Source organism: Macadamia integrifolia, chromosome 8 (assembly GCF_013358625.1).
Source record: "Macadamia integrifolia cultivar HAES 741 chromosome 8, SCU_Mint_v3, whole genome shotgun sequence".
NCBI lineage: Eukaryota > Viridiplantae > Streptophyta > Magnoliopsida > Proteales > Proteaceae > Macadamia > Macadamia integrifolia.
Window position 1 is genome coordinate 5,912,387 of NC_056564.1, and position 12,140 is coordinate 5,924,526.

The window sequence follows — 12,140 nt, forward strand, 5'->3', positions numbered from 1 at the left end:
ACCTATATGGATCATGGTCTTGTAGGCAGTTCTTAGGATTTCAAAATACAGGGCCTATAGGGAGCGAAGGAGCAAGGATCTACATGCCTAGAGGTTAAAATAGACTGCCAAGAAATGGCGACAGTGGTTAAATCAAGGGTCTCGAGCAGGGTGGCCTTGGGAATTATTTTCTTCACTTGCACAATGTTTCTGTGTTAATGAAAGATGATGGCTGCTACGAAAAAAAAAAATTAGACATATTGGTAATGTTTTTATTTTGAAAAAAAAAAAAAACCTATATCGGTTACCCTGCGAGTCTCTGGCAAGTCTAAAAGGAATATTGAATGATGAAGTATTGCTTTTGAAATTTGAAATTCTCAGGGGCACTTTAAGGGCATTGCTATTTTCATGAAGTTTCCCTCCTGAGCTTTGCAAGGAGAAGCAATGACAATTGCAAATTGAGCTAGTTACTACTAACCAGAGATGTGGAGCATTGGCTGACCAGTGACCAGTGCTTCTCTGATATATACGGATGATTCCTCTTTCAAAGCAATCTGAAATTCTTTCCTTTTGTTTGGTATAACAGCTTGTAAAATAGGGTATAGTTGCCCAAGACTTTCACTTGCTTCACTTGTAGCAAACTGGTTCTGATTTCAGAAGTAACAAACTCAAGATGGCAAAGTTGTAGAGAAGAGCCAAGGCAAATAAAGCCAATTTCAATATTATTTAACTGAAAATGGGAAAAAATATCTATCAAAATTAGATTTTCTGCTTCACTCAAATCAAACCAAAAAAAAAAGAAGAAGAATAAGAAAGGAAGGAAGAAAGATTTTCAGCTGCACAACGAACAGATGGCCTTTGTGGCATAGTTGAGTTCCTCTTTTACATCAGAGTGTATGGCCCCGCTTTAAATAATCCAAAGTTACTGTCGTATGTTTTGTAAATGTACATCCAGCATTCAGTTGCTCTTCATAGTAATCGGCCAAGGGACTTGATGAGCGATTTCAAGTTGCGCCTTGTAGCTTCGTCACCCGTGAAACCGGAAAAGTCAGAGCTAATATTCTGTGGAGATTGAAGGATTTAGGAAATGAAATATGAGAATCATTTAAGCTATATCTGATTATTGGATGCAAAATGTTGTAAGATGACATAAACTAGAACAAAAACAAACTGAAATATTTTCTAGTCTGTAGTATGTACCAACAATAATTTTCTAAATGAACTTACAGAATACAGTAACTAATTTTTTTGAATTTCCAACATTGGTACTGTTAAAATGTATGAAAATGCAAAAAATTTACTTCAACTTTCAACTATTATCTAAAATGTGGTTATTCACCGTTATGCTATCCATCTTTCATTCTTCCCCTCACCCCTACATTAATTTGCATCAGTTTATATACAGACAGACAAAAGCAGTAGAGAAATCAATTTGAAAGCTTGGCTGTAAACTATTCTCACCTCAATGTTCTTCAGAGTTAATATGAGGGTAGAAATAGACTGTCGAATCAGCTCAGTGTTCTCAGGAGTCATGATGGATGAATGCACCCTTCTGCAAGCAACGGGATAAAGTGGTTCCATTACCAACGGCAAACAGAGATAGAGAAAACAAGAGAACTGTGAGCCCAAATAATACTGATGCAGTCACAACCAATGAAAAACTGTTGAGACCCAAATAATACGGATGCAGTTACAACACATGAAATGGAGATGAGGCAAATAAGAGATTGGAAATGACAAGGTAATACATTGTGTATACAGATTCGCAGCCAGATATCATGCGAGTGTGCTAGACAAATAGGTGCCCATTCACACTACAATCACATCAACACTTTGATTAGTAGGGGCAGGTTTCCACGGCAAGGCACTGCATGTGACATCCTAGTGCACATAGTTACTCCACTGGTTGACATCACCACTATTCATGGTAAAGTCTCCGTGAGGCAAATAGATAACCTATTTCTGGCATTTGTGGATTAAAACCACTGCTGATAGATAGACAGACCCCAATGGAAAATCCAAGGCTGTGTTTAATTGTAAGACTCAAAAAGAATCTGTATGTGTGTGTAAAAGTGGAAGTGTAAGAGTGTGAGGGAGTGAAATAAAAAATGATATATTCTGAAGTTAGTTTTTTCACAGAAAGTGCAACAAAATTAGTGTGACTGAGCCCTCTTAAAGGTTTTGATTCAGAAGCGCTTCCTTGGATCAACACAAACCCATTTGGTAGCCTAGACCGAGATGAACTGGGTACGAATTTAATTCTCATCTAGTGGGATATTTATGAGATAATTACTTGGGGTTGTCTTGTAATCTTTTATATTAGAGTGTTTGATTTTCAGTTAGCTATGTAGGAGATTTGCTTAAGAAAGTAGTTTACTTGTTTAAGTTTACTTCATCTTTCTTTGTTTTGTCATCATATCTTCTCCTTTCCAAAATACCCCTCATTCTTAATTTTGTTTGTGCCCTTAACTTATTTTATTGCCTAGTCTAGCCTTATTCTTTAAATACAAATCCCTTTTGTATCCTTGCCCATCTTAGAAACAACCCTTTCAAAATTCTGACTATTTACCAACTGCCATTACCCTTAGCTTTTGAACCGTTGATCTCGGTGAGCCCATAGCAATCCCAAAGCAGGGTTTGGGAACTCAGGATTGCATTAGGTCTCACACATTCTCACAAAATCACATCATTCAGGTCAGATTCTTGAATATCTCTATTTTTTAGGAGAGAGTTGGAGGGAAAAGCACAATTCCTTAGGTAACCACTTTCTCAAACAACCAAATACGTGTAAGAAACCAATTATAAGTAAACCATTCACACACAATGCAGACAACCAAACACAGCCAAAATGTCACCGCATTAGTGGAGATTTAGACTTGTCACCATGTTAGTGTGATTTAGACTTGCCACCATTTGTCACATGATGGACATGGGTAACCCATGAAGTAGAGGACTCCACACTCAACTCACAGGTCAAATTTCATCCTGAAACAAAACATAGAAAATGACTAAAAAGTCCAAATTTTAACAAATTTACAAGACTGTAACACAATCTAGTGGCATTTCTGTAAATTTGTCAATTTGAACTCACTTTTGAATTTTGATGCACTTCCCCTGGTTTTTGTGGCTGAAACTTGACCAATGAAGTCAGTGTGGGCCCCTTGAAACTTGGATTTTTCTGTAACTGCCCCATAGCAATTGGTGACCAAGTCTCAACATCACCAGCCATGGTTGCATTGTAGGAGGTCCAGCAAAAGGTTCGGCAGATGATACGCAAAATACAAAGAACATGGCCTACAACAAAATAGAATCAATCCTTTTGCAATGCCTACAATTATTTTCTTGTTTTCCCCTTCTATTTGAAAATGTACAATGCACATGTAAAATCACCCAGCTATAGGAGACGGGATGTGCACATGTCAAAAATCTGAAAAAAAGAGTAGGGATTATTAAATTTAACAAATCAATGTATGTTTCTTGAATGTACGTAATAAAAAGTAAAGCATTCCCCCCACCCCAAGTGGTTCCTCATGAGAACAGGTATGTGAAGATGGAAATTTACCTCAAATCTACAGCTGCTTCTGTGAGGCTCCTGGTTAAACTCTCTACTTCCTTCAAAAGACCAATATTACGAACCTCAGCAAGCAAAGGATGAACATCTTCAGCCATGGCTTCTATCTGAGATATCACTACATCAAAGACAAAATTCATGCACTCCATTAAATGTTGACTTGAATGAGGATAATGACACTGACACTGCCTCAGGACCTCACTGAATGGTTTATATTAGTCTTCATAGCTCAATATTCAGAAATATGAAGTCAATGCATGCAATGAAAGGAAATTTTGAAGACTAGCAAATATCTATTTAGGATCACAGATTCGCAGAAAACAGTCCACTACCTAAATCAAGTTGGGTCAAATGGTCTTTTTTTCTTCTTGGAAAATAACAATTCGTTTATCCAACAGAAAATAATGGGTAGTCTTAATTGTAAGGAAGAGCACAAATCACTTTGATGTTTCCGAATGATAAACTTGCAATTTGAGTCATACATCCTGCGCCATATGCTAATAAACTTCCAATTTAAGTCAAATACACCCTACGTCATATTCTAAACTCTCACTAACTTCCGATTCTGAGAATCTAAATACACACTAAATGGAATTTTAAGAATTATAAAATCAAATTACTATTTATTTCCTCAACTTTATTAACTTTCCATTCTAAGCATCTAACAACATTATTCAGAAACTCAAGTTGCTGTTTTATTCTACTTAAACATTCATCAAGCACGCTTGAATAAAAATAAGAAAATTGAGTAAGAATACAAAAGGGTGCTTCTTGTTGTCATCAATGTGGTGAAGTGAGAAGTTGTAACCTTCTTTTTATTGCCCCTTGTCTTATTCCCAAAAGTTATTTAAGGTAGGATTAAAAAGGGTTTTCAAAATAATTAAAAAGTGAATTATCAGTTCAAAAGTAAGGTTACAATAACTTTTTCACCAGCCTTGGTTACAACAAGATTTTCTAGATTTTCCCAACACAAAATTACCTTTCTCTTGAACTATAAAAACTTTGCAGGTCAGGATGCAGCAAAGGCTAACCACAGCTTAAATTGCTCAAACATCAATCATCAGCATGATTTACACCTGGTTTCGCAATATTATTGGAAGTCATTCCAAAGCCTCATTCCTACCCTATACCCAATATCCAATCCTATGAATCATATCCTAATCTTGGATGCTACCTCTGATACAGTTCAAAATCTATGCTCTCTTTAGACAATTAAAGGTACACCTCGAACACTAACACTAACAGCATTTTCGACAAGTTCTCTCTATAGTTTTAATGGCTTTTCCCTCATCCACGAAAACACTTCCAAAGTAATGAGAAATCTCCAACTTAAGCCGCAGAATGGTTAAAGCCCACTGTTTCTGGTACTTCATGGTCCACGATATAAACAACCAAAAGGCATATAGAAGCTGCACCTTCAATATCAGAATCTCATCAGATTTGTTCAAACTTATCAGCCCTCACCCAACAAACCCAATCGATTCTGAGGCTCCATGGACATTCTGATCAATCAAATAGCATTTATAAATATGCAACCCACGTCTTCCAAATTTATTAATCACCATACTCCTTCAAAGATATTGACCCACCCCAAGAATATGAGCTGATTAAGGAGATAAAAGAGAATCTAAGTTACGCGATAAGTAGTAAATTTCAATTCAGTTGCCATTTTTGTTTTCTTTCACAAAGTAACATTTTGGTGTTCTGAATTTTATTTTATTTTTTTGGACCAAATTTTGGTGGAAGTTTTTCCATAAATAAAAATTCATTTTCAAAACAAGTAAAGAAATAAATGAGTAGTTTTATATGATAGTGAAATAGCTACGTAATGGTATTCTTAAATAACTGTATAACCTCACAAAGTATTTCTGTAATTATGTTTTTCAAAGGAAATGAAAATTTTCATCATCAAAGTTTGGCATAGTTAATTACTAACCAAAATGAAGCTTGGTATGTTAGTTTTACTTTATTTCCCATTAGCCAACATGAGTGTGCTTATGAATGAGAGAGGGGGGAAAAGGCCCTGCCTTTAACTCGTCTCTCAGTTTCAGTGACGTTCTCAACAAAAGGTTTTGGGGGGGTTAAGACTCATAGAAGTTGCAAAATAAGCCAAAAGGATATTCACTAATCTTCTTTTCTTCGTAATGGATTTAATGTTCTTGTCACCAAGGCGTCATCATTCATCAATGTTGCAATCCTGGTTTCTCTTTATTCTTTTCAGATTGGTGAAGATTCCTATGTGGATAATGGATATATATAACTCAATGATATTGGTAAATCAGTTCCACTTAATTGAAGCAGATGGTAGATGCACCAACACAAAGAGATAAATCTAAAATAGCAGTGACAAGCACCGACGTGCTTGGGTGTGGAGAGAATGAGACCTCAGCGGGAAATGGATGGTTCCCCCCCCCCCCACAACCCCTTTATCTGAGTTCATGGGTTTTAAAGGTCAAAATTTGAGCCAAATTTTAGGTTTCCCGAAATGATAAAAAATTGATAAATCTAGACGGAAGCCCCGAATGTTTTTCCCAATATGTCTCAGGAGGGTTGAACATTTTGGATTATTGGCAGAAATACAAACTTTTCAAAATATTGGGCAAGATGAAATGAAATTCACAACTTGTGCTACACAATAACTCTAATGTCACTTTCATTTTATCTTTCCACAAATAAATAATCTCTCTTCCCAAAAAGCATACAGATTTTGAGAAAGACCGTGCAGAAACATCATGAACTATTATTGAACAGCTAGAGAGAGCAATCAGGAGCAAAGTAACATTTTAAATGCAGAATGTTGATAAAGGAACAAATAAACACAAATACAACAAGAATGTGAAAAATTAAGATGCTGAACACACCTTCGCAAGGAGAGGTTTTGCCTCTAGAATAATAGATGCAACTCGTTCAGCCAACTCATAGCTTCTGGAAATGCCGATTTCTTCCACTTCACGACCAAGGCGGGTGAATATGCCAACCAATGCATCCAAACTTACTCCTTGACATCCCCATATCTTTTGCCTGTCACATACAATTAGACCTTCTTTAACACATTCAGGATCAAGAGGTCCCACTGAGGGTGCTGGAAGTGGATTCCGAGGTGTAATATCAATCAAAGTCTCCATAAGAAGGCCAGACTGATTCACCTCAATCAGTGCATTCCGAGGTATGATTTTATTCTCATCTTCAACCTACAAAAGAAATGATAAAAAAGCTCATCAAAATCTGTGGATGAGTAAATGTAGTAATGTACTATAACAGTTGAGTAAATTTATAAATATCAAGCCTACTGCAATTTTCCATCGTTCAGCAACAGATATCCTCCAATATCTGATAAATAGATTTAATTGAGCTTTCACCCAAAAAATGGATCTGAAGTAAAAACTTCAAATTGGTGTCATCGTCATCATAAAATCAACCATTTGTAGTCAGCTACATGGAACTTGTTATATCATTCCAATTTACCTAAAGTGTCATTTCCACTAAAGTTCCTTTTTTATTGATAAGATAAAAGGTCTTCAGATATTAATAATGTCGAAAGAATTATTCTGAAGTCAGAATCAAAATCAGTACTATAAAACTCTCAAAATCAAGCATTCCTAGTATGAATAGGATTGTTCTAACTTGCCAACGGAAGAAGAAGTTAAAAACAAGTTTTGATAGTCGACAGTATGGAGAAGATGAATCTGAAATCAGAACTTGAATCGGAACAGAGAGGGCACCTAGGCTTCTCACCACGAGGTGTTTGGTTGGAATCTCTCCAGTCCCAGAGTTTCTCACTCCTTACTGAGTCTCAAAGCAGGCAGCATATTTTCTCAGTAGCAAAAAGCAACAGCCAAATTCTCATTAATCAAACTCGTCTACAAGGTTGTAGCCCATTACAAACTTATATAGAAGACTAAAAAAAAAAACTCAAAACACTATAAAGGAGATACCTAACCCAATCCTTTACTAATAAGGTAACATAAACTGACCATGAAACTAAAATAAGAAAGAAACTGACTCAACACAGGACTCTAACTAAACTATTGAAGTAAATATCGTTTTCTTACTTTCTACCCCTTAAAGTAGCCCCATGCCCTCATTATAGAGAAAACCCATGGGATCAAAGGTCCAAGCCGCCCAACACCTACATAACCCAACCCAAGGCTTATTTTCAGTAATATAAGCCCTTTGGGTGACTTATCTACATCACTAGGACTTTCTCTCTCCATCGTGTTGCACTTTCCTTCTCTTCTCCTCTTTCTGTCTCTCTTCCTCCTTTAGACTACGTAAGGATTGGTTCTCAGATTCTCTATTGCTACAAGTTCCTTACTAGTTCCTCATCCTGTTTATTTAATCCCAAAAATAGGATCCAGTCCCAATATTAATGGGACAGTCTGGTTCCGGTTCCTTGATGATTCTGGGTACTCAAAAGTCTCAAACACTCGATTAAGTCCAAAATTCCTAAATATAGAACTAACTTCCCAAGTATACAAATAATCAACCATCAATCAATTTCAAAACTTCACACTTCCAATTCACCAACACCAAATCCAATTCAAATCCTAAATTATGCAAATAGACAATATAAAACTAACACTAACTCGTGAGTTGTGAACTTGAATCTCAATCCTCACAACTAATAACAATTAACAACATAACTTTAGTTGTTTTTTGTAATTATGACATAACTCTTAATAATTTATAACTATTAAGTATTAACTAACCCTTTTTACCCCCCAACAAAAAAGAAACCCTAAATAAGTAAACATACATCTTCAAAGCGGTTCCTTATTGGTTATTGGTATTTCGATTCTAGACCCATTGGGAAACCTGTCCCATTTAATAATCGGTCCCAAAATCAGCTCCTAGAGCCGTCCCATTGCATGGCAGATCCCGATTTTAGTGGGTCAGCTCCCGGATGGTTCCAGTACCGGTCCCAATTTGACACCCTTAATTGTACAGCATGCTGCTCAAATATTCACAACCATCACAGAATCCGTCCCAGCCGAGCAATCTACTTTACTTTAGTACTGTATGTTCAGAAATACCAATTCCTGACTTTCTGATTCAACAGTGGTCTCAGAACATCAGATTGTTTCTCCTCAAGATTAAATTCTCACATTGACAAAATCTAACAAAATTTTGGGAAACCAAAGAAATGAATGCAGGCAACGCACCTCAACGACCGCTTCAATGCTTTTCAAGGAAGGATTGATACGAATCACATTGCCAACTGTCACCCCTCTGATCCTGACTGGCGTTCCCGTAGAAATGCCACAAGCCTGAGAAAATTCAAACACTGCCCGGTACTTCCTCGATCGAGATCTAATATAGAAACCCCTCAGCCAAACCAGACTGAGTCCGAAGAGAATAGCCCCAGAAACCACAAAGAGCCCCACAGCTCCCTCCCAAATGCTTCTTTTACCGAACCCAAAATCGCTAAGAGGACGCAAAGTTTGCCTCCAGATAGTCCCAGGAACATCCAAAATAACCGCAAGCGGGTTCTTCCTTTCTGAAGAAGACAACGCCTGTGGACTCTGTCCTGTGTCGGCTGAGTTCGCTCGGATGTAAACGAGCTTCTTCTTCAACGGTCTATATGGCAAGAAGTTGCGCGACGACTCACCCTGGAAGACAAACAGTGGAGTGCGCGATACAGGCGGGAAAGTAGAGAGATGAACCCATGGACTCCCAACCATCTTCCGCACAAGACCCAATTCACTGAGACTTGAATCAATGCCCCACGAAACCTAAAACATGTAATCTGTCTGGAATTTTGTAAAGAATGAAGCTACGCAACTCTTCCAAGAAATCGACCAATGGGTCTAATCATGAATCATCAGAGAAACAATAGGTACCAATCTTGGAAGTTGGAACTGTCTTGATGGAACTTTTTTAACTTAGTCGCCTTGGGTGAAGGGAACCCTCTGAACAAAAAAAAGGCGCAAGAGAATCACCGTTGGGGAACAAAGATCAAAAAAGGTGGAAACTTTTAAAAGGGCATAACAAACGCTGCAAACCCAAAACAGGGTAATGGAACCGCTGTGGTCAAGCTTGGTTCTATGGGTTTTCGTGCAGAGGCAACCAGAAATGCCTCAAGGACTCCAACTGAAGTCGGGAGTCCGGATCATTATTAGCAGAAACGTATTTTCGTTCTTTATCATTTAAAACACGTTTTATTGTATGCTTCCTAAACATAGTTGAACACCAAGCTTCAAGCATTCCTACCCTAATTAATTTTTAATATAATCTCTACTTAATTGATCATATATCTCTCTCCCAAACTTTGATTGATTTGATTTATCACTAACTTGAATCTAACATAATGGACTATATTTTTTATGAATTACTTTCAACTCAAATTCAATTTACGAACCCCGAAATTGAGCTATAAACTGACGTATATGCTAAAAAATATTTCTAAAGTGATATTCCTAACTCTAACTTAACATATATCACTTATAGAGTATGTTGACTATGTTGACAACAATGAACAACATCATAACTTAGTCACATTGCTCAATAAGACTTTGAATGTGTGTGATGTATGAATTCATGATTGGTGTTGAATGATATTCAATGATATGTCTTAAAACTTATTATGAGACATGGGATGTATAAGTATTAATGTTATATATTATAGTTGTTTTGAACATTAAATGCAAACATTCATATAATAATTCATTGATTTATATGAGTATATTATAATTTTTTAGTCTCGTTTGTTTGAAATCTACATGTTTTAAACCTATATCGTATTTTTTTTTTCCGATTTTTACTGTTCTCTATTTTTTACCTTTTATTTGATCATATCATTTGAAAAAATTTATTGTGTAAAACCTGTACCATCCGTTTCCCTTATTTTGCTGTTCCCGTTTTTGCTAACTATGGTATGGACTTCGCCTAAGATATTTCCATTTGCAACTTCTAATTTGATAGGATATTCGGATATCTCCGAAGTATGAAGAAACTTTCCATTTGCAAGTTGAGGGGCCAATGAGATCATACAAGGGAGTCAAGGGCCCATAGAGGAGCCAAAGAACAACCATAAAGGGGTCTTGGTACTCATGGAGGGGTGCCAAGAGTGCCAAAAAGGCAGAAACCTCTTAAAAAGCTAAAAAAATTACATGTTTGGGAAATTTACTACCACTCCCCTACATTTGGCACCCAATAGCACCTTCAACGTAGGGGCAATACAATTTTTTTTTTGCCCTACTGTGTCTAGGCGTTTACTCGTATTAGTGGACAAGGTTCTTTCTCCCTAAAAAACATTATGAACAAGAGATCACCACCTGATTGCATGTATGGGATTGTTTCCTTTGAAGAGGGTGGGGTTGTAATTTCGCACGCTCACCATTTTTTTTTTTTTTAATAGTTAGAGATTTAGAGACTCACGGGGCCGGGGCAGTTATGAACCAGCCTCTTGGTATCCACAATACTTTGTTTCTCTTGTGTGAAACCTAGAGGTCCAAGGTTGAAGACTTGGTTGAGATCAGGAACTGACGGGGCCAGATCGGCTGGCCAACCGAGTTAGTCGACTTTACGGGTTTTAAAATATTGCTACCAACGTTTCTTCCTTCTCAAGTCATTTATCGTTTATATTCCTGCAACAGCCTAAGAGGTCGTTGAATACGCTTTATTACTTCGATTCGAAGGTACAGTAACGATCTCACTTGATGCTTCCAATGTTCAGAAAAAACGAGTTCATGGTTTTTGCATCTTAGAATCGAGTAATGCTGTTTTTTTTTGGAAGAAATTTAGTATTCTGGTAGAAGACGGAAATCTAACCGACTACGTGAATTTCTAGGGTTTATACTTGATCAAGGAAGATCTATTGTTTCTCCCCCAGCACCGGCTTATGTTCTTGATAAAAAATGTTCTATTGGACACCTTGTTGATTTAGGGTTTGCTTGGAAGCTTTACAATCATAGTTCAGATTTCCTTACACATTCCTTTCAATCTGCTCATCGTTGTCAATTTAATTTTTCTTGAGTTGTGTATTTCTTTCCCCATTTTTTCTACCTTCCGCTTTTACTCGAGAGTCACTCTATGCTTTGTTGAACTCAGATTCTTGGACCTTAATATGTGTTTCTCGCTATGCTTATTCTCCGGTGAAATGAAGTTCCTTGGTAGAATCAATATCAATTGAGTTTGTGATTACTGTATATTTAGATGTGCTCAGTTATTATTTTCTTTTGTTCCAGGTGTGTAAAAATGAAGCTTGATTTGAGCGGTCTTGACTCAGCTACTCCGTCTATTGGGGTTAATGACGAGCTTAGCAGTGGGCTTTTAAACGCCCCATCATTTGAACTTCCTAGTACCGTTGATGTGAGTTATGATCTGTTGCATTAGTATGAACATTTTCCTTCCTCAATGTGAGTGTAATTTGTTCGAAGAAGGTCTTATAATGGCTCATTTTCCGTGTTTCAGTTTGATGGCTTTCAGAAAGAAGCCAAACAAACACTAAAGCATGCTAAGGGTACGACGACTCTCGCTTTCATCTTCAAAGAGGGAGTCATGGTTGCTGCGGATTCTCGAGCTAGCATGGGGGGGTATATCTGTATGTATCACATTCTGGCTGATTGTGTTTTTTTTTTTTTTTTTTTTT

At 37.1% G+C, this 12,140-nt stretch overlaps 2 protein-coding genes across 3 annotated transcripts in view; one reads left to right on the plus strand and one right to left on the minus strand.

Moving 5' to 3' along the window:
- Positions 1 to 684: 684 nt before the first annotated feature.
- On the minus strand, positions 685 to 9,672 carry LOC122085573 (protein TRIGALACTOSYLDIACYLGLYCEROL 2, chloroplastic-like). Of its 2 annotated transcripts, none has more exons than XM_042654051.1 (5): positions 8,713 to 9,669; positions 6,412 to 6,741; positions 3,542 to 3,657; positions 1,441 to 1,531; positions 685 to 1,041 (listed from the first exon to the last, which is right to left on the minus strand). In XM_042654051.1, exons 1-5 carry the CDS (start codon positions 9,229 to 9,231, stop codon positions 949 to 951), a joined length of 1,149 nt encoding a protein of 382 aa, XP_042509985.1. In that variant the 5' UTR covers positions 9,232 to 9,669; the 3' UTR covers positions 685 to 948. The 2 variants fall into 2 exon arrangements, 1 of the variants encoding a protein (XP_042509985.1); XR_006142155.1 differs by lacking the exons at positions 685 to 1,041; positions 1,441 to 1,531 and adding exons at positions 1,538 to 2,964; positions 3,071 to 3,273 and having other exon boundaries at positions 8,713 to 9,672.
- A 1,361-nt stretch (positions 9,673 to 11,033) lies between these two features.
- Positions 11,034 to 12,140, plus strand: part of LOC122087671 (proteasome subunit beta type-5-like) — a 7,986-nt gene continuing 6,879 nt past the window's right edge. The window contains exons 1-3 of the mRNA XM_042656868.1: positions 11,034 to 11,187; positions 11,737 to 11,860; positions 11,963 to 12,092. Of these exons, the coding sequence (XP_042512802.1) occupies positions 11,747 to 11,860; positions 11,963 to 12,092 (244 nt within the window). The 5' untranslated portion in view covers positions 11,034 to 11,187; positions 11,737 to 11,746. The remainder of the gene's footprint in view (positions 11,188 to 11,736; positions 11,861 to 11,962; positions 12,093 to 12,140) is intronic.

Bases quoted from the DNA above. Each gene is read 5' to 3' on its own strand.
- LOC122085573 (XM_042654051.1), bottom strand. From the start codon at position 9,231: ATGGTTGGGAGTCCATGGGTTCATCTCTCTACTTTCCCGCCTGTATCG. The intron at 1,532-3,541 runs GTAAATTTCCAT...CGTTGCTTGCAG, and splicing joins GAAGCAGCTGTAGATTTGAG to AAGGGTGCATTCATCCATCA. The intron at 1,042-1,440 runs GTGAGAATAGTT...CAATCTCCACAG, and splicing joins TAACTCTGAAGAACATTGAG to AATATTAGCTCTGACTTTTC.